Raw genomic sequence first — 22,348 nt, 5'->3', positions numbered from 1 at the left:
GAGACTGGGATCCTGTGAACAGCAAAGGAGAGTGCACCTGCTGAACTCTCTTCCTTCTCTCAATCATACTACTGAGGACAAGGCTCTAGGCAAGGAAAGGTCCTGAAAGTAGAAGGCACTCCTGGGCTGCATCCAGCGAAGGAAAAAGATGTAGGAAAAGGAATTTGAAGCTGTGGTAGCGGGGACTGCCTGTGGCCACCTGCTGAGCCAGGTAGGTCGTTCCCTGCTATTCAAGTCAGGTATTGACTCCCATGTGCACCTCTCTGCTGGTGGGTCCTGCTGGAGCCTGCTCAGCTGATGGTGCTGTCTTGAGAGGAAGCGATGAAAACTCAGGAACCAACTGAGACAGATGCTGTTCATTGTCTTTGTAGGACAGGGAACTCAGAAGATAGTGTGGATCAGCCGCTGGAAGGAATTCTGTGTTTAAGCACCAGAGATATTAACCCTGTCATGTTCATTCATTCATCAGGTTTACTGAGAGACTGCTGTGTACATGTCGCTAGCCTAGAAGCTGTGGATGTGCAGGGATAGGAATAGGATTTGCATAGTTCAGGAAGGATACAGGTCAGAAATCTTGGATTTCTATCAGCACCACTAGAAAAATTATTTGTGCAAAAATCTAGTCTCCCCAAATTGGTTATAAATCAAATTTGCATATTTAAAGTTATCTCTGCTCTAATTTCCCCCCTTTACAGAACTGCTTTAAAGGGATCTTCAGATGAATCCTCGAAAAGATGATAAGTTCTTTTAATAATAAGAATAATTCATATGCTCCCTTTCCCTAGTTTGTTCATCTGTTTTTAAAGTTGGCTATTCAAGGTTTTAAAAAGTAGTTTTTATTGTATTCAAATCATGTGACATTAGGTTTGAGAGCTAATTATATTCTTCAGCATTTTATGATGATGTTCACTGATTTGTTTTTCATTGTATCCTATGAAGTGGTTTTATTTTTTTATTAGTATTATGTAAGAAGCTATTTTTCTGGCTACCCTCACCTTGTTGATAAATAACTTTTCCTATAGAGTAAAGAAAATTTCTTTTCCTTTTCCCCTCTGGAGCAAGTAACCAGAATCACCCGAGGTTTTTTGTTTTGTTTTGTTCTCTTTTTTTTTTCTTTATTTTGAGACTGAGTCTCGCTCTATTGCCCAGGGTAGAGTGGAGTGGCGCGATCTTGGCTCACTGCAACTTCTGCCTCCCAGTTTCAAGGGTTTCTTGTGCCTCAGCCACCCAAGTAGCCGGGACTACAGGTGCCCGCCACTACGCCCAGCTAATTTTGTATTTTTAGTAGAGACGGGGTTTCACCATGTTGGCCAGGCTGGTCTCGAACTCCTGATCTCAAGTGATCCGCCCGCCTCAGCCTCCCAAAGTGCTGGGAATACGGGTGTGAGCCACTGCTCCCGGCCGGTCTTTTTGTTTTTTCTTTTACTTTCGCCAGCGTATCCCTTCCTGTAACAGAGGAAACTTTAAGAGGTTAAATGGCAAGGAGCAGACTCTGGGTGTTGGGAAAAGCTTTTCTGACACCCTTCTGGGGCAGTGGAGGTGTCCCATGCTGTTATGCACACAATACCTACCCCAGCTTTAACTTTCCCACAGTGTGTGGAAACAGTGACTCTGTGATGCCATTTGCTAGCTGTTATTACATTATAAGGCTACTGTGCAGAAATAGGCATTTAAAGATAATTGGTTCACTTTTAGCAAAAAAAAAAAAAAAAATCTAAAAATACGAGCTAGGAAAAGGCAAGGAGTTGGATTGAGTAACCAACCCTAAAATACATTTTATTGCTTTATTGAAATTAAGTTCTCAGAATTGCTCAGATCAATATTGTCCTATTTTTGTTCTGTTCACTAGTATACCCCAACACCTAACATAAGTGCTTAGCCTATAATGAGTCCTTAGTAAACATTTATTGAATGAATTTGGAAAAGCTTTTAGTTTAATCTTAGAGACCATCCCATTCTCCAGAATGAGGTGAAATGTCTATTAACCTCTAGTCAAAACATTTGGGTAGAGGTGGTTTGGATTGTTCATTCCACCTGACCCTCAGCTAGGTAAGATGGTGCTCTCTTGTGTGAGATGGGAGATACTGTTTGATTTACATGGCAAGAGAAAGGAGTTCCTCTTTGAGGGAGGAGCAAGTGATTTGGCCAACCCTCTCCTGTCTTTCCTGCTCTCTTGGGAGTTAGGGCTATATTACAGATGAATTTAATTTTCCTTCATCACCATAACTATAATGAATAAGATCAACATCTGTGATAACTGGTGGGAATACTTTCTTCTTTTCAGAAGTAAACTGCTGTCACTTTATCACTCATACACTGGAAATGAAAGAAATTGGCTGTTTGAAGCCCAGTGTCTTTAGTAAGCACATGTTCCTCTTACAGTCGAAAGACAGAATGTGGGATGGAGTGGGCCAGGAGAAAGAAGCCAGCGTCCAGCAGCAAACACCCCTGGGGAGCTTGCTGATTGCTGCGCACATGCTGTGCTCCAGACACTGCTTGGGCTGAAGAGGAAGGAGAAAAAAAAGACACAGGTAGTAGGGGAGGAAAGAAAGGGACAGATTCAAGTGCTGTTTGGAGAACTAAACAGAACAGTTTTTTGGAAACTAATTGACAAGATGCTGAAAGGATGGCACAGTTGGTGATTGGGCATGTGACCCTCTTGGCCTTTACAAAGATGGTTTTGTATTTACCATGTGCCACACAAGGCAAACATTTATATACTTAGATTATAGCTTTTGTTGTATCATGTTTGTACATGTTATTTATATGAGCTCAAATGACTATGTGTAAATATTTGTTTTTACCCTAGTTAGTCTTTAATTACAGATAATGAGTTGAGGACCATGTAAGGGTGACTAATCACTTCTCTAGAAACCCAATTTGATTTTGTTAACTGAAACTTTCATCACAGCAGAATTAAAACATTGAAGAAAATGCTTGTGGTTTTTACTCTGTTTAGGTCTTGAAAAACTGAAAGCAGGCATGCAGATTTTTGGCTCAATAAAAACTCAGCCTTACGTCCCAAAGTCTCACCTTCCTGAATCCAAATGCATGTTTGTACTCAAGCACACATGAATGTTCTTGCTCTTCTGAGGACTTTGTCTAGCTGTCTGGGATTCACTCCGCCCTTCCCTGTAGAGCAATCCATGCTTTGGGGAAGGTTCTCAAACTTGATCTGGTCCCATGAGGCTCAGCACCGCCCTGGTTGGGGGCCAGGGATAAGCAGGTGTTTCTTGTGTCACTGTTCCACCCTCAGGCCCTTCCATGTATGTGCTGCACCCCACTGTGTGCCAGGGGAGCCTGACCATCAACCAGAAGTCGGCTAATCCGTGAAGGAGTTTACAGTTAATACCTTTATCACCTCTCTAAAGAGCATTTATATTTAAGTAAATCCTTTTGAGAAGCAAAGAGTGAGCTACCACAGTGAAGTTTCCAAAATAACCCTTCCTGGAGATGTTTTCGGTCAGCAACTCTATGGTGCGGTTGATGCTGAGAAGGAAAAGCTGGACATCATTCCCAAGGCATGTTTTCTTAATGTTTGTCAGTGGAGGGGGACATCTTGACCAAAATTCATTGAACTAAAATACATGCCTGAAATGTAAATTTTGTTTTTGGTGAATTAATAATTCCAGTGACATCTGAAGAGCAAAACTTTAAATGTATAAAGACCACAAGTCAAAAATATCACTCCCTAATGGTGACCCCTAACTGTGAGACTCAGACAAGGGACTCATCAGCTCCTCAGTGCATTTCTCTGAAAAATGGGAATAACAACACCTAATTCAAATGGGTAAGGCTTAAATAAGATGCTTTAGCGTCCAGGAATGTCAGTAGTAACGGTGATTTGGGAAAACCTTCATGCTAAACACGCTGTGAAGAATGTTTTGGGTTTACCTCGGAAATGTTTAATTAGACTTCATCAAATAAAATAAACTGAGAAATGGGGAAAAGATAGTGTTCAGTGAAGCCCATGGAGAAGTTCTAGTAAAACTTGAGCTAAAACTACATTTCTTTCTCTACATTGCACAGAATGAGTTGAAGAGAGGGATGGTGGAAGGGAGAGTTGGTATTATCATAGGGAATTGTACACAAACCTTGATAAGGATAATCACAATTTTTTTGTGTTAGGGTTTTTGTTTTTGTTTGATTTCCGAATGAGGTCTTTGACCCCCTCCTCCCAAAAAGCTATCATCTTTCTTGGAATAATTATATGGATTTTTAGTCTTCCTTCAGTTCACATAGTCGTACTATTCACCACTATTCCAGTAAAGTAGCCCCTTGGGTGGCTCACACCTGTAATCCCAGCACTTTGGGAGGCCAAGGCCGGTGGATCACGAGGTCAGGAGTTCAAGACCAGACTGGCCAACATGGTGAAACCCTGTCTCTACTAAAAATACAAAAATTAGCCGGGCATGGTGGTGGGCGTCTGTAGTCCCAGCTACTCAGGAGGGTGGGGCAGGAGAATAGCTTGAACCCGGGACGCAGAAGTTGTGGTGAGCTGAGATTGTGTCACTGCACTCCAGCCTGGGTGACAGAGTGAGACTCCGTCTCAAAAAAAAACCCTTCATTAAACGTTGAATATAAATTTTTAAAAGCAGAATTTTAGATAGTGATGTCCTTTTTTTTTTTTTTTTTTTTTCCCGGAGACGGAGTTTTGCTCTTGTTGCCCAAGCTGTAGTGCAGTGGCATGATCTTGGCTCACCGCAGCCTCCACCTACTGGGTTCAAGCGATTCTCCTGCCTCAGCCTCCTGAGTAGCTGGGATTACAGGCACGTGTCACCACGTTTGACTAAGTGATGTCCTTTTTAAAGAGCTAAAATATTGAATATCAACTGGGCACAGTGGCTTATGCCTGTAATCCCAGCATTTTGGGAGACTGAGGCAGGTGGATCGCTTGAGCCCCGGAGTTTGAGACCAGCCTAGGCAACATGGAGAAACCCTGTCTTTAATAAAAACACAAAAATTTAGCCAGGTGTGGTGGTGTGCTCCTGTCATCCCAGCTACTTGGGAGGCTGAGGTGGAAGAATCACTAGAGCCCAGGACACCGAGGCTGCAGTGAGCCAAGATCACGCCATTGCACTCCAGCCTGGGTGACTGGAGTGAGACCTTGTCTCAAAAAAAAAAAAAAATAGGAATCTCTGAGAAATCTGGTGATCTATTTCACTACAACAGTGCGTGATGGTTTCAATCTATAAGCAAGCATGCTAATTTCCTTTTAATGGGATGGGAAATGGTTTTAACCTTCCTGTTACAATTCTGTCCAAAAGATTTATAGAATCCTGAAGGTGGAATGAAACATAATGGTCATTTCATGCAAGTTCTCCTCTGACCCAATAGAGGAATTCCTTCACCATCTTGTCCAAGAGTAACCATCCAACCAGTCTTCTCATAGACAGCTCAGACATCATCTAATGATCCATTGACTCGTTGATTTTTCTCCTTCCACTTGTTTTTTTTTTTTTTTTTGCTAGAGAGATACGGTCTTACTCGGTACTCGGTTGCCCAGCCTTGAGTGCAGTGGCACAGTCACAGCTTTCAGCAGCCTTGACCTCCCAGGCTCAAGTGATCCTCACACCTCAGCCTCCCAAGTAGCTAGGACTACAGGCATGTGCTACCACGCCTGGCTAATAATTAAAAAATGAATAGTATTATGGAATTATCCACCATCTCTTTTTGTAGGGATGAGGTCTTGCCATGTTGCCCAGGATGGTGCCAAACTCCTGGTCTCAAGCCATCCTCCTACCTTGGCTTCCCAAAATGCTGGGATTACAAGTGTGAGCCACCACGGCCGGCTCTGCTCCTTTCAACAGGAAACAATTAAGAATCTTTGATGGTTTCCTCAAAAGAGGAATCTAGAATTGTGTTAGGTCTTTTTGTGAGCTAGTAGGCTCTGAGAGGGCTGTGGAGAGAGAAATGAATTACAGTCTCAGACTATTGCTTTTTGCTGTGGTCTAAAAGTTTGTGTCCCCCCCACCCCCCGTGAATTCTTATGTTGAAATCCTTACCCCCAAGGTGGTGGTATTAAGGGCCTTGGAGAGTTGATTAGATCATAAGGTGGAACCCTCATGAAGGGGATTAGTACCTCTATAAAATAGACCCCAGAGAGATATCTAGTCCTTCCTCCATCCAGAGACACAGCTAGACAGTGCCTTCTATGAGGAACAGGCCCTAAGCAGACAGCAAATCTGCTGGTACCTTGATCTTGGACTTCCCAGCCTCCAGAACTGTGAGAAATAAATTTCTGTTTATAACCTCAGTCTATGGAGTTTTGTTATAGTAGCCCAAGTGGACCAAGACACATCATATTAAGTGATTTTTTTTTCCTGTTTCATTCAAGCAATGAACTTTCATGAGTTTCTGTCTCTGAATGCCCAGGAAGCATGAGTTGTGAGGGTTGTTCTGGAGCTTATGGTTTTGTGAACATGAGTTTATAGAGCAAGGAAAATTACTGGGTTCATAACTGCAGTTCTCCTGGCTCAAACCCCTTTGTAGGGCTGGGCACGGTGGCTTACGCCTGTAATCCCAGCACTTTGGGAGGCTGAGGCGGGCGGATCACGAGGTCAGGAGATCGAGACCATCCTGGCCAACATGGTGAAACCCCGTCTCTACTAAAAATACAAAAATTAGTCTGGTGTGGTGGTACCCACCTGTAGTCCCAGCTGCTCAGGAGGCTGAGGCAGGAGAACGCTTAAACCCAGGAGAGGGAGGTTGCAGTGAGCCAAGATCGCACCACTGCACTCCAGCCTGGGCAACAGAGCAAGACTCTGTCTTGGGGGGGGGAAAAACAAAAAACAACCCTTTGCAGCAGGCCACCACAGTATTTGATTTAATCCTTTTATGATTTGACTCATAACACTACTAATATTCACAAGGATTTACATTTATCATTTGTTTTTTCTCTCAAAAAAAACCCAAACTGATTTTTGTTCATTTTCAACAGTTTATTTGTGTTGAACACATTTAGTTTCTAATACATTTGTTTTATTTTGGATTTCATAGAGACAATTGTTCTTAGTCATGTTGCAACAAAGAAAGTGACTAAACAATTTTGTTTTCATTGACTCTCAATCAGTCTCTGTGATCCTCCTGTGTGGTGTCTGGGTTTGAGAGAAAGTGAGAGAGAACTTTAAATGGGTGTGGTGGCTCATGCCCGTAATCCCAGCACTTTGGGAGGCCAAGGTGGGTGAATTGCTTGAGCCCAGGAATTCAAAACCAGCCTGGGCAATATGACGAAACCCCATCTCTACAAAAATTACAAAAAATAGCTGGGCATGGTGGCTTGGGCCTGTAGTCCCAGCTGCTCAGGAAGCTGAGTTGGGAGGGTCACTTGAGCCTGGGAGGTCAAGGCTGCGGTGAGCTGAGATCATGCCAATGTACTCCAGCATGGGTGACAGAGCAAGACCCTGTCTCAAAAAAAAAAAAAAAAAAAAGAAGAGACAGTTGGGTAGAGGATTGGACTTGGCTATCACTGGTGATTTATTTGCTTCCTTGAGCAGCTCTAGGTCCTAGTTCAATTTAGCACAGGATGTCCCTTGTACAGAATGACCAGAAGTTTTTAGGTGAACTTTCAAACTAATGAGGAATAGGAAACACACACTAACGAGCGCATGCAATAGACTGGAATCTGACTGCAGCACTGAAGGGGAGGAGGGCTGGGAGCGCTGGTGGTTTCTGTCCCGGCTCGGGGTTGGTTAGCATACCTGCCTCTCTTTACAGGTAATGCATGTAAGGAAATCCCTTTTATCATCTGATGGAGCTCAGAAATGCTATGGAAACAGCTGGGACCTAGTTGGGTAGAATCCCTATTGAGACCCAAAGGACACTCTCACAAGGCCCTCTGTTGCCTCTCTTGCCCAAAAGTTACCTGGGAATCATCCAGTTCTTAGTTGGCCTAATTCTCCAATGGAAGCTGGAATCCTACAAGCTGGGTTCCCACATTCATATTAATTTGTTCTCTAGTCAGACCCACAGCATAGCCAAGGCTTGGGTTAGAGTTCTCAAGGTAGCTGATAGACTTGTGGCTAGTTGACCATATGCCTGAAAACTATGGCATTATCCTCCTCACACCAAAGCAGGTGTTTTACGTTTTGTTTTGTTTTGTTTTGTTTTTTTAAGACAGTTTCTCTCTTGTCCCCCAGGCTAGAGTGCAGTGGCTCAATCTCGGCTCAGTGCAACCTCCGTCTCCCAGGTTCGAGTGATTCTCCTGCCTCAGCCCCCTGAGTAGCTGGGACAACAGGTGCACACCACCATGCCCGGCTAATTTTTGTGTTTTTGATAGAGATAGGGTCACCATGTTGGTCAGGCTGGTCTCGAACTCCTGACCTCAAGTGATCCATCTGCCTCAGCCTCCCAACTTTTTTTGTTGTTGTTGTTTAATAATACAGATGAAATGGTTCTTCAGTTTCATGAGGTTCCTCAATAATTAAATATGATTTTATTTCCCTGGCTGATTGCCTACTTACTTTAAGAAACAAATTCCACCATGACTAAATAATTTCTGCCAGGCCCTTGAAATTCATAACAGTGGACATCTAGCTTATCTGAAATTCACTCAGTTGGAACCTTCTGTTACCTCTGGGCATCTACAGCACAAAGATAAAATATTATAATTATAACATGTTATAAAATGTACGCTGAGGCATTTATATGTTGAAAGTCCTTGGAACCCATCAACTGTAAATTAGTTAGATGAGCTGGGATTACATATATTTTATTCTGTAGTTCTTTACAGTTTGATAGTCCACACATGTGAGCTATAATCACCAATTGACCAGAGTCTAGAATCGGTAAAGGTAGCCAGTTCCCCAGCAAAGCAGGATGGCTCCAGGGCTGCATTACTCGTTTCCTGGTAGGTGGCCCTTTCCCACACACTTAGTTTACTTGAATTTGAGAGTGGGAAGTTCTGAGTTCCTGAATCCGAAAGCCACAGGGAAAGAACCTGTATATTTGTATTAAAGAGCACCCTTTGCTTAACTTCAGGTCTTATTCTGCTTCCAGTTAAAATGAAGGTGAAATAAAGACATGTTCCTGCTGCTCTTTTTACTTCTGTTTGAAGGTGAGCTGAGGGAGTTGCAGGCTCATTCCGGCACACTTGTGAACTGAAGGTGGAAGGACTTGGTGTGGCAGGAGTGTTTAAAGATAGAGATGGGGAGGAGGCAGCAGCAGGGAGTCAAGGAAGGCAGGAGTAGCCCTCTCCATGTGTGGGAAAGTGACTGGCAGCCAGGTGAGAAGTGGATGGGACAGGAGGAGGTGCAGGCCAAAGACGGAGGGACCAGCTGGGAGACGGCTATAATAGTTCTGTGGCTTTGTGGCAGTGAGGGTGAGAAATGCCTTTTATCTGTAATTAGAGAAACTTGGTTTCATTTTTAACATACTGGAACTGTGAAATTATTATTTTAAGGGACAAATAATTATTTTCCTATTACCAATCACTTTCCTAAGTTACTGTGTGCCTTTTTTAAAGCAGGGCACAGTTTCAGGGAGAAAGATCCATATTCCCATTTGAGACTGAGCCAAATACTTTCCTTTCTTGTCTAAAGGAAGGAGGGAAACAAACACCTCCTTCCCTCTTTTGATGACTACCTGGCAAAGAAAAAAATAGACAATTCATTTTCCTGGGTGGGGTCTGGAGGGTCTTCATCATGAACAGACCACAGCCAGCAGCAGAAGTGCTCTTCTCAGCCCCTGTGTATGAGACCTCGTGCTAGACAGTGGAATAGTAAACGAGGAACCTGTCCTTGATGAAATCACTGAGGGGCTTGAGGAGGCACAGCGCTAGCAGATGAGTAATAATGGCAAAGAGTGAGCTGCCAGAAAAGCTGAAAAGTGCAGAGGAAACAGTTCTTTCTGGAGACATTCTGGAAAGCTCAGCAGGGATTATGTGTGAGCTGCGTTTTGAAGGACATGCCGAAGTCCCTCCCGGGGAAGAAGAGGACAGGCCTTCTGGGTACCCTGATGAGAAGGCATGCTGTCCAGATGATGCCGCAGGAGTCAGCAGATCTCAGAGATCCTAATTGCTCATGACCCCGAAAGATAATCCCTCAGGATAGTCTCCCAGATGACCACCTGAACTCCAGGTTAGTTGGTTCTACCGTAGTGATCTCCATTTCTCTTTTTAGTTCTCAGTTCCTTTTCTTCCTTTCCATCCTGATCTGAGATTAGAAGTACGACAGTCTAGCTTTTTAGAGATTATTCCTCCAAGTGTCTGGCTTAACGAAGCAGGACATTCCCAGTTAGTGAACTGATGTCTTTACTTGAATTATTACAGGGAAATACCATTGTTTTAGATGCATTCAGTTAGTATTTGGGGTAATCAGCATAGGGCAGAGTTTTCCTACTTTTGCACTATGAATGAAGTGTTTGCCACATACATTAATAGTTCTGCGACAGTGAGGATGAGAAACAACTTTTACTTGTATTAGATTTCAAGAATACCTAGTGTAATTATGGAGAAAATGAGGCTTGTTTTTTTTCTTTTTTTTTTTTTTTTTTACTTAGCAGATTCCAGGATACTTTAAAAAAAATAAATCTTGTATATTAAGGCAACCCTAATAGATGTTTTCATTGTTCGTGTTTTAAAGCCTGTAGGATAAGATGTGAATATATTCTCAATTAAAAAAAATAAATAAGGGGTAGGCATGGTGGCTCATGCCTTTAATCTTAGCACTTTGGGAGGCCAAAGTGAGAGGATCACTGGAGCCCAGGAGTTCAAGACCAGCAGACAACGTATCAAGACTCCAACTCTGTTAAAAATTTAACAATTTTAAAAAATATAAATAAAAAAATTAGTAGCTAAAATAACAGTATCCTTTTACCAACTAAATCTGCTTGTTGCAACCCTTTTCTGTGCATTTACACACATACACATTGAATAACAGGTAGTTTGGTTTTGTGCTTTTTGAAAGCAGCATCAACTTAATCTGTAATTACCTCTTTTCTTGTAACAGCATGCCTTGGATACTTTTCTAAGACAGTGCATGCTTGTCAACTTCATTTTTAAGAGCTGCATGATATTCTATATTAGGCTGTATTATGATGTATGTATTCATTTCTCAGTGAATATTTAGATTGTATGCAATCTTTGTTACAAATAAGGTTACAGTAGCTGTCTTTGTTCACATCTCTTTGTGCTCATTCATGAGTTTCTTCCAATAGAATATCTACCAGTAAATTGTTGGTTAGCAGTTGGAGTCAATGTTTTTATTTGGAAATAACAAAAATATTTTTCTTTAGAAATATTTTATTTTCTTGAAAATTCTGATGCCTTTTCTATACACTGTTAGACTTGGTGACATCTTCCATAGAGAATTTCTGTGTAGCCACTGTATGGGATGGTGCTGGCTGTTTTATTCTGAACTATTGCCAAAGGCCATGTTGGGAATTAGCCTTCACAGCATAGAGGTAGAAATTAGTTCTTGATTCTTTTTCCATCCTGATGTGCAATTAGTGATTCTGTCTAGTCATTAAAGCAGCCCTAGTAAAGCATGAATACATTCACATTTTAAAAAATAGACAAGACTGAAGTAGTGTATGGGAGCTAGAGCAGGGGGGTTGCCCCCATGACATTCCATAAAAAGGAGCTGAGAAAACGAGCCCCTCATTTAATTCATTATTTCCCCATTTATTTATTCCATCTCTGTACCTCTCTCTGTGTGTCTCTCCTTTTCTCTCTCTGCTTGAATCGTAACATTTCTGTCTGAGGCTGGGCGCGGTGGCTCAAGCCTGTAATCCCAGCACTTTGGGAGGCCGAGACAGGCGGATCACGAGGTCAGGAGATCGAGACCATCCTGGCTAACACGGTGAAACCCCGTCTCCACTAAAAATACAAAAAAAAAAAAAAAAAAAAAAAACTAGCCGGGCGAGGTGGCGGGCGCCTGTAGTCCCAGCTACTCGGGAGGCTGAGGGAGGAGAATGGCGTCAACCCGGGAGGCGGAGCTTGCGGTGAGCTGAGATTGCGCCGCTGCACTCCAGCCTGGGTGATAGAGCGAGACTCCGTCTCAAAAACAACAACAACAACAACATTTCTCTCTGGGGCTATTGCCCAGATTAAAGCCCTGGAGAAACACGTGACTGTGTATAGCCACTGTTTAGTATCTCTGACCCCACAAGGTGGTACACCACATCCCTTTTCTGGCAACCCCCCCAAAATGGTATTTATAGGATTTCAGTGTCAAGCTCCTCTATTAAAACAACCTCTCTAAAATTTAAATGCTTTATTTCCAGGATCCAGCATTTTCTCAAAGGGGGAAAAAACTTACATAATTTATACTGTTCTTTTTCTGTCTGATTTTAATGCTTAAGTGAAAACAAGAAACAATCTAAGTCATTCAAAGCTTTCAGACCAGCGGGATGTCTTCGGGAGAGCCTCTGAATGAAAAGGCCCAAATGTCCATTAGTAGGGGATGGATTAAATATACTCCAGGATACCTACGTAGTTATGAAATAGAATGAGGAAGCTCTCTACCTCCACCTTGAGAAAGATCTTAAGAATAGGACTATTAGGTGAAAAAAGCAAGATGCAGAGAATGTGTAGAATATGCAGATATTTCTGTAAGAAAACGGTGAAAATATGAATATATATTCACATTTGCTATTATTTGCATAAAGAATCTGAAAGATACGCAAATAACGTGTAAAAAGTATTTCTGGTGAAAGAAGGGGGTGGTGAGACTTTTCACAGTATAACTTTTTATAGTGTTTTAACTTTTGAATTAGGACTGTATTACCTATTCAGAAATATATATATATATATATATATAATTTTTTTTTTTTTTTTTTTTGAGACAGAGTCTCACTCTGCCACCCAGGCTGGAGTACAGTGGCGGATCTCAGCTCACTGCAAGCTCCGCCTCCCGGGTTGACTCCATTCTCCTACCTCAGCCTCCCGAGTAGCTGGGACTACAGGCGCCCACCACCTCGCCCGGCTAGTTTTTTTTTTTTGTATTTTTAATGGAGATGGGGTTTCACCGTGTTAGCCAGGATGGTCTCGATCTCCTGACCTCGTGATCCGCCCGTCTCGGCCTCCCAAAGTGCTAGGATTACAGGCTTGAGCCACCGCGCCCGGCCATAAAAATATTTTTAAATGACATTTTGCATTGTTAGATAAGGGGGCAGCTAAACCTGATCTTGTTGAAGCCCACTATATATGACCTCACCTGTCCTGTTTGAGCCTAGGTACACTTTGGGGTAGGGTCAGTTGCAGGCCAATGTATTTTGAGGAAGAAGGGGATAATTCTATAAATAGAATCTGTATGATGACTTACATTCTAACTGCTTTGGTAGGAAATTGAAAAGATGAGTCTGTATTTAAATTACTGATTTTTTTTTAAAGCTTCTTGGGATTTCTTCCCCCCCACCACCCCCCAAAGTAATTGAAAACCTTAAAACATGCTCATGAGGCCAGCGCGGTGGCTCATGCCTATAATCCCAGCACTTTCAGAGGCTAAGGCAGGCAGATCACTTGAAGTCAGGAGTTCGAGACCAGCCTGGCCAACATGGTGAAACCCCGTCTCTACTAAAAATACAAAATTAGCTGAGCGTGGTGGTGCATGCCTGTAATCCCAGCTACTTGGGAGACTGAGGCAGGAGAATCGCTTAAGCCTGGGAGACAGAGGTTGCAGTGAGCCGAGATCGCGCCACTGCACTCCAGCCTCGATGACAGAGTGAGACCCCATCTAAAAAAAAAACAAAACAAAAGCCCACAAAAATCAGGTGTGGTGGCGGGCACCTGTAATCCCAGCTATTCAGGAGGCTGAGGCAGGAGAATCACTTGAACCCGGGAGGCAGAGGTTGCAGTGAGCCAAGATCATGCCACTGCACTCCAGCCTGGAGAACAGAGCGAGAGTCCGTCTGGGAAAAACACACACACACACACACACACACACACACACACAAATTAGATGTGGTGGTGGGCACCTGTAATCCCAGCTATTTGGGAGGCTGAGGCAGGAGAATCACTTGAACCCGGGAGGCAGAGGTTGCAGTGAGCCAAGACCACACCACCTGTACCCCACCTTGGCGACAAAGCGAGACTCTGTCTCGAAAAATACAACAACCAAACAACTGTGCTCTTGATTCACACTAGGAATTTTTTGTTGATGCCATGGTGAACACAGTGAGAAAGCAACTCAAATGACAGATTTAAGCCGGTTTTTATTGTTTGCTACAGTTTGTGTCCTGGAGAAAGTGTTACAGTCTGTGGTTTTGTCTTTACAGGAGCAGGAAAATTCAGATTCGAAACATCCCTCCTCACCTGCAGTGGGAGGTAAGCCAGTGTCAAGTTTTAATGGGTTGATGAGACATTTCTCCCTTCTTTAGTTCCATTTTACATTTAGGAATTAGAGGGCCTCAGAGTTTCCCACAAAGCTTCTGCGTCCTGCCTCATTCTTTTCAGTACCCTCATGTATGTGATCTGTAATGAGTTTGGGGTCGTATTTGTTTCTTTCATAGAATGTGTACTTTGATCCCTCAGGCTCTGTCTTTTCAAGTACCATGCTACCAAGCACCAGCAAATAAGCCAAGAAACAAAATATATACCTGGTTCGTGATTTGTATCTCATGGTTTGTTGGTTTGTTTGTTTGAAACAGTGTCTCACTTTGTCACCCAGGCTGGAGTGCAGTGGCCCAATCATGGCTCACTGCAGCCGGCTCCAGGATCTTCCCACCCCAATCTCCCGAGTAGCTGGGACTATGGATGCATGCCAGCACGCCTGGCTAATTTTTGTATTCTTTGTAGAGATGAGGTTTTGCTATGTTGTCCAGGCTGGCCTCGAACTCTTAGGCTTAAGCAATCCACCTGCCTTGTATCTCATGATTTTTAAAAAGATTTTTATCTTTCCAGATTATAATTTGAAAAAAAAAAAAGTTGATGAAAAGGCAACAAAAGTAGAAAAGTCTTTGTTGGTTTTAGCAGAATTTTTTGTTTGTTTTGAATTAGTTGCTGTAATAGTTAAGATATATTTTCAGAGTTGTAAAGCTTATAAGATTTCTACCTTAAAATAAGAATATGAGGAGTGGCCTTATTGCATTATTTAAAAACAAACTGCCCCATATTTTATTCCCCAACCCAAAGAAAATCACAGTGCCTTAAGGGAAACAATGTTTTATCTAATGTTTTTATTACTTTAAAAAAAAAAAAAAAACAAGATTATTGGCTGGGCATGGTGGCTCATGCCTCTAAATCCCAGCATTTCGGGGGGCCAAGGCAGGAGGATCACTGAGGTCAGGAGTGTGAGACTAGCATGGCCAACATGGTGAAACCACGTTTCTACTAAAAATACAAAAATTAGCTGGGCATGGTGACGGGCACCTGTAGTCCCAGCTACTCAGGAGACTGAGGCAGGAAAATTGCTGCACTGGAACCCAGGAGGTGGAGGTTACTGTGAGCCGAGATGGCGCCACTGCATTCCAGTGTGGGTGACAGAGGGGAGACTCCATCTCAAACAAAACAAAACAAAAAACCTGATTATTATGGAAAATTTCAAACGTACACATCCTATTACCTTGTAAAATGAAGAGATCCTTGTAAAAGAGTTGTTAAATATTTCAAGAAAGTGGAGTGAGCCTTGTACTTTATTCTGCTTCTCATTATAAGAGTAGTGTGTTCCAACCATCATGATGAATGTGATTGTTAACAGTTACTAAGATTGAAATTCTGCTGTGTAACCTTAGTGAACAGATTATTTGGGAGCCAATAAGCGAATGAAGGTCCCATATGTTTGTTCAGTTCTGTTTTTATGGAAGACCTGAAATATCAATTTAATTAGATTATTCCTATAACCATCTTTTTATTTTTCTTTAATTCATTTGCGGGGGGATATTACTGTAGTGTTTTTTGTACGTATGATCTTGCCTTCCCATTCTGACATGGAAGCTTTCTCTTTTAGGTGTTGGATGGACTTTTGGCTCAATATGGGACAGTGGAGAATGTGGAACAAGGTAATAACTGAGGAAGTTAGCCTGGTTTTGGAGTGAGATATTACCTGTTATTTCTTATAGATTAGGTCAACTCCAGGGAGAAATATTAAGTTCATATTTCTTTGAAATAAACTTCCTAGAGTATATGTATTTACATCTATGTGTTAGAGATACCTGTCTCTGTCTATGTCTATATAGTTTGCCTTTTCGAGGAATATTATTTACAAGCTGTTTCTCATATACTGTGCAGTGTGCTCAAGTGCTGTCAGGCTAGGGTAAGCTTAATTCACTTAGGAGTAATTGGACTTACACGGTTGCTACTTTCCTTTTCCTGGATAAGAGAAACAGATCCCTAATGTCTTGGACTGAGTGTTACCCAACAAATAGGACTCCTGTACCAATAATCCCTTGAAGTGTTTGTGAAATGCAGATTCCTAGGGCTTACTGTAGACCTACTAAGTAAGAGTCTTGCAGGGAAGAGCTCTTGAATCTATATTTAAAAAAGCACCCGAGGCCAGGCGTGGTGGCCTATGCCTATAATCCCAGCACTTTGGGACACCCAGGCAGGCAGATCACATGAGGCCAAGAGTTCGAGACCAGCCTGGCCAACATGGCAAAACCCCATCTATATTAAAAATATAAAATTAACCAGGTATGGTGGTGCATGCCTGCAATCCCAGCTACTTGGAAGGCTGAGGCACGAGAATCGCTTGAGCCCAGGAGGTGGAGGTTGCAGTGAGCCAAGATTACACCACTGCACTCCAGCCTGGGCGACAGAGTGAGACTCCGTCTCAAAAAAAAAACAAACCCCGAAGTGATTTTTGTGTACACTCAAGTTTGAGAACACCTGTCTCAGGAACGGTGCTGAAAATGCTCAGAAGATACTTTTCTTCCTGCCAGCTTCTTTTTTATCTTCTAAAGCATGAAATACTATGATTTTTAAAAGAAAAACAATGGTACCTAAAGTTGTTATCTTATGTAGCTCTTTAAGAGTCCCAGAGAAGTAGATTCCAAACTCCTGACGTGACAGGCAATAATACGTGATCAAGATTATTTTTGACTTGACCTAGAAAACAGAATGTGTAAATTCAGTCATTTACTGACTGCGAACCCTTGAAAAAGTCACTTAACCTCACTGACTCAGTATGCACAAGTGTAAAATTGAGAGAAAAGTTTCTACCCTTCCTGTATCACCGAATAGTTGTGGCACCCAAAGAGAACCTGTGTAAGGCGTTTGTAGACAGCAGAGTCATACATAAGCTTAAGGGATTGTTCAAGTTCACTTAGGAAAAATGGCAAATAACCCATTTTCTTGTATGTGATCTATTCTGCCAGTTTAATAGTTTAAAAGCAGTAATTATTCAGATATTATTCAGTTCCATGCTGCTGCCTGCCCATGCCCAAAGGTGAAGGGAAAGAGCTCAGAAAGAAGACATGATTACAAGGATTCTATTTCTTAGTTCTTATTTCCTTCAACATGGAAAGAAGACTCTCTTTTTTTTTGAGACGGAGTCTCACTCTGTTGCCCAGGCTGGAGCACAGGAGCACGATCTCCACTCCCTGCAACCTCCGCCTCCCGGGTTCAAGCGATTCTCGTGCCTCAGCCTCCCTAGTAGCTGGGATTATAGGTGAGTGCCACCATGACTGGCTAATTTTTGTATTTTTAGTGGAGGCGGGGTTTCACCATGTTGGCCAGGCTGGCGTCAAGCTCCTGGCTTCAACTGAGCCACCCACCTCGGCCTCCCAGAGTGCTGGGATCACAGGCGTGAGCCACCATGCCCGGCAGAAAAGAAGACATTGTAGTGATTGGATGTTGTAGGCAATATGGCCTTGCAGATATGAACCTGTAAAAGTTACTAATTAATATTATATTATAAACTTAGGACAATGCTACACAAGAAAAATATATTCCAGGTCCCTGGGGCAGTTTACAGCTCCCAGGGCAGCTGTGCCCTAGAGAACCCCCAGTTTCCAGCTGCCTAACAACAACAGGATAGAACTGTTGGGCTATTGTTTTGTCCTGTTACATGAGTGATTCCTGATTCAGCAGGAAAATATTTTCAGTAGAGTTTTAGGCAACTTTATAGAACTTTCATGTCCAGTGAAATAAATTATTTGAATGGAGCTTAGCTCGTCACAGAATGAAAGAACTGCCTGATTTCCTGAAGACTAACATCTTTGAAGAACAGAGAATATGACTAAGAAGTGACCACAGAATCTGAGAATTCTAATGGATAGCTTTATTCAGGAGGTTCAAACCCAGCCCTTTCTGGGAGTCTACAGTCTCATCTGTAGCACTAGAAAGCAGCAAATATGAAACCTTTGTAGCATTCTCTGTGTCAGCACTGAGAGAGGACAGTTATGGGCTGCATCTCCCCTGTTTTGCACTGTGAGGACTTTTCTGGGTTAAGTGTTAATTAAAGTGTGCTATGGACACTCCAGGTAAAGGCCAGGGCTGGGCTCGGGTTTATTCATGTCATTCTCAGTGGCAGCTCTTTCTGAGCATTACATACAGCTCCCTGCAACCCATAAAGGCTGCAACTACTTTAAAGTTATTTAACAAACAGTATTTTTAACAGTAGTCCTTAAGTTTTTTGGAGTCTCAGGTCCCTTTGCAAATCTTATAAAATAACCAGAAAAATTCACATTTCCACAAGTTTGAATCATTTTGGAGGGGTTTATCGAATTCTTGAAGCTCAAGCATGGGTCCAGGGTAAAGAATCGTAGATTATACAGTTTATTACTTTGGACAGCAGCTTTATCATAATTTTCTTGAATTCTTATTAACTTTATGTTGTTGTTAACTCCAAACTCCCAACAGCTTAAATGTCTTAAAGGGAAGAATTGATCTAGTCACCTATGTTTGTTTTGGGAAACACATATTTTTGGTGTTTAAGTTTACTGGCTTGGATTGAGAAAGTTTTCTCTGGCATTTGAATTTATTTTTAATTTCTAACTATAGAAGAAGAAGCAAGAAATTATGATCTATGATAAGACAGTTCACAAGAGTAATCCCTTATTGGCCAATCATAGAGTTTATACTTTTCCCTTTTAGCCAAGGAAATTAGAATTGTCGGTTTTAAATGAGATCACTTGGACTCGGGAAGGGGAACATCACACACCGGGGCCTATCATGGGCGGGGGGGGGGAGGGATTGCATTGGGAGTTATACCTGATGTAAATGACGAGTTGATGGGTGCTGACGAGTTGATGGGTGCAGCACACCAACATGGCACAAGTATACATATGTAACAAACCTGCACGTTATGCACATGTACCCTAGAACTTAAAGTATAATAATAATAATAAATAAATAAACAAAACAAAAGTGAAAAAAAAAAAAAAAGAACGAAGTCCAAGAAAAAAAAAAAAAAAGAATTGTCGGTTTCATTGATTAGATTTAATTCACACAGTCAAAAAGTTCAGTCAAAGGGAAACAAAAATAGTGATGGTTCAACCTTGTCAATGAATGAATAATTTAAATTAAAACATTTTCCTATTGTTTTATATGTATATCCAATTATTTAAGAGTTAATGCAAATTATAATTAAAACTCATACTTTGATAGTGATGCAATAAATTGATACAAACTTCTAGGAGACCAGTCTGAAAATACGCATTAAAAAGCATCGTGGCGGCTGGGCGCAGTGGCTCACGCCTGTAATCCCAGCACTTTGGGAGGCCAAGGCAGGCAGATCACGAGGTCAGGAGATCGAGACCATCCTGGCTAACATGACGAAACCCCGTCGCTACTAAAAATACAAAAATTAGTCGGGCATTGTGGCAGGCACCTGTAGTCCCAGTTACTTGGGAGGCTGAGACAGGAGACTGGCGTGAACCCGGGAGGCGGAGCTTGGCGCTTGCAATGAGCCTCGTTCGTGCCACTACACTCCAGCCTGGGTGACAGAGCAGGACTCTGTCTCAAAAAAAAAAAAAATCATCGTGTTCTTTTACTGCATTACTTTTCTTCTGTGATTTTAGCCTAAAGAAGTAATTCAGAAGAACACACAATCCAGTAATGTTTGCAACAAAGGTGATTTTTAGCAACACTATTTAGAATAGCAAATAGTGGGAACAGCCTACTTGCCAACAATTGGGGAGTGGTTAGGCAGTACATTTGACTCACTGCAATTTTATATAGACATTAGAAATAAAAGATACAAAGAAAATGTACTGATACAAAATATTCGTATAAAAGTGTTTCTACAATATGTGGAAAATATGGTTCTGAGTTGTTTATACGATTAATCACGAATGTGTTATGTACAATTGATTACAAATTACTATGAACTCAGGTGAATAAACACAGACATTCAGATAACTATGGAGCCAGTGTGATGAGGGTTTTTATGTGTTTTTCTCTAAAGTTTGTCTGTTTACATTAAGCCAGAGGGTGACAGTGCTTTTTCCTATGACAGTGTAGTTTTTGCTTTTTCCCTAGTCAACACAGACACAGAAACTGCCGTTGTCAACGTCACGTATGCAACAAGGGAAGAAGCAAAAATGTAAGCAGATTTGGGCTTATTTCTGTTTAAATTTATTTATTTTCATCTTTGAATTCCATTGAGTTCTGTGTTTTTAAATGTTTTCTAAAAAGATGCAGATCTGTGAGCTGGATATCTGCTACCTTTGATGTATCCATGGCCATCTGAGCCACCTTTGACATGTTGGTAGGGCTCCAGGGTGTTCCTGCCATCTTTGACATGTCAGTGGAGCTCAAGGACATTCGCACCAGGATATTTGTGGACTGCGTAGAGACTTGAAAAATGTTGAGCCTTGGCATCAAAACCAAGATGGGAGCTGTGTCTTGACATGATCAGGAATAGAGGGCACCATATCTGTGACACTGTGTCCCCTAGACTCTGCTTTGCCAAACACTTGGGACCACTTTTACCTAGAGTTTCCTCCATGCACCATGAGGAACCAACACAAGCCTATACCAAAACATTAATCTTGTGTGTATAACATTAAGAGGGAATCCACCTCAGTGACAGCAGCAGCTGAGAGAATTGTCTTGAGAGTGGTTAATCAGTAGCACCTGGTTTGAGTTCTTTTCTCCAATCCCCATCCTCTTTCCAGTGCCCATTCATTACTTCAGGGATGGTTAATTTTGAGCTTAGCTATTAATGGACATGAGATCAAGTCTCTTAAAATACGATGACGCCAGGCTTGGTGGCTCATGCCTGTAATCGCAGCATTTTGGGCAAGGCCGGAGGATTGCTTGAGCCCAAGAGTTTGAGACCAACCTGGACAACATAGGGAGACCTGGTCTCTGCAAAAACAATTTTAAAAATTAGCTGGGAATGGTGGCTTACACCTATAGTCCCAGCTACTTGGGAGGCTGAGGCAGGAGGCTCACTTGAGCCCAGGATGGTAAGGATGCAGTAAGCTGTGATTGCACCACTACCGTCCAGCCTGGGCAACAGAGCGAGACGCTGCCTCTCAGCAGCAGCAGCCAGATGTGGTGGCACATGCTTATAATCCCAGCTGCTTGGGAGGGTGAGGATTACTTGAAACCAGGAGTTTGAGACCAGCGTGGGCAAAATAGTAAGACCACTATCTCTAAAAGAACAACAAAAACAAGTTCCTTTTTTGTAGGAGGTCCTTAAAGTGCCTGTCAGGTTATTATAACTAGAATTATGGTCACATTTGGTCTTGCTTTATGGATGTGGCGTAACCTTCGCTATACATCCCAGGATTATAGTGTTCTTTTTCAACATACAAAGATATTTAATCCATTTTCATACTGCTAGTTTTCAAAATGTTAATTTTGCATTGAAAAAGGTAATAATTCAGGCCAGGCATAGTGCCTCATGTCTGTGATCTCAGCCTTTTGGGAGGCTGAGATGGGCGGATCACCTGAGGTCGGGAGTTCAAGACCAGCCTGACCAACATGGAGAAACCCCGTCTCTACTAAAAATACAAAATTTGCCGGGTGTGGTGGCGCATGCCTGTAATCCCAGCCACTCGGGAGGCTGAGGCAGGAGAATTGCTTGCACTTGGGAGGCGGAGGTTGCAGTGAGCCGAGATTGCGCCATTGCACTCCAGCCTGGTCAACAAGGGTGAAACTCTGTCTCAAAAAAAAAAAAAGGTAATAGTTCATTTAGTGTTAACTTTACCTTGTACACATTTGTAAGTGGAGATATACCAACAGCTGAAGTCCACAGCCCTTATCTAGCTGCTGCTTGGGTGGACCTCTGTACATGATATTACTTTATTGCTTTTATTAAATTCAAAAGGTGCTTTTTCATAATAAATTTACAAGTCCTAAACATTAACCTAGTAAAATTGGGTTAATTCTACTAAAAATATACTAAAAAGGATATTCTACTTCATATGTCATTTTAAGAATATAAATAATAGCACTCTGTGCATTTGAAGATTCGAGGACACAAATGCTCTCTCCTAAACTGCTATGGGATCATAAATGTTG

The 22,348-nt window shown here is 42.1% G+C and overlaps 1 protein-coding gene across 18 annotated transcripts in view; it reads left to right on the top strand.

Annotated features, from left to right (window-relative positions):
* The window catches only part of IGF2BP2 (insulin like growth factor 2 mRNA binding protein 2), a 190,571-nt gene that overhangs the window by 122,475 nt on the left and 45,748 nt on the right, over window positions 1-22,348 (top strand). For 13 of the 18 annotated variants that reach the window (XR_013413747.1, XM_001095005.4, XM_077991990.1 and 10 more), the window contains 3 exons: window positions 14,215-14,263; window positions 15,885-15,936; window positions 20,357-20,420. Coding sequence is in view for 12 of the 18 variants with exons in the window: in XM_001095005.4 (XP_001095005.1) it covers window positions 14,215-14,263; window positions 15,885-15,936; window positions 20,357-20,420 (165 nt within the window). In the remaining 6 variants the exon portion in view is untranslated. Of the gene's footprint in view, window positions 1-8,906; window positions 10,077-14,214; window positions 14,264-15,884; window positions 15,937-20,338; window positions 20,421-22,348 lie in introns of those variants that run through there. The other 5 variants (XM_077991992.1, XM_077991989.1, XM_077991993.1 and 2 more) reach the window with 3 other exon arrangements.

This window comes from Macaca mulatta, chromosome 2 (assembly GCF_049350105.2).
Source record: "Macaca mulatta isolate MMU2019108-1 chromosome 2, T2T-MMU8v2.0, whole genome shotgun sequence".
Lineage (NCBI taxonomy): Eukaryota > Metazoa > Chordata > Mammalia > Primates > Cercopithecidae > Macaca > Macaca mulatta.
This window is presented reverse-complemented; position numbering and strand designations above follow the sequence as displayed.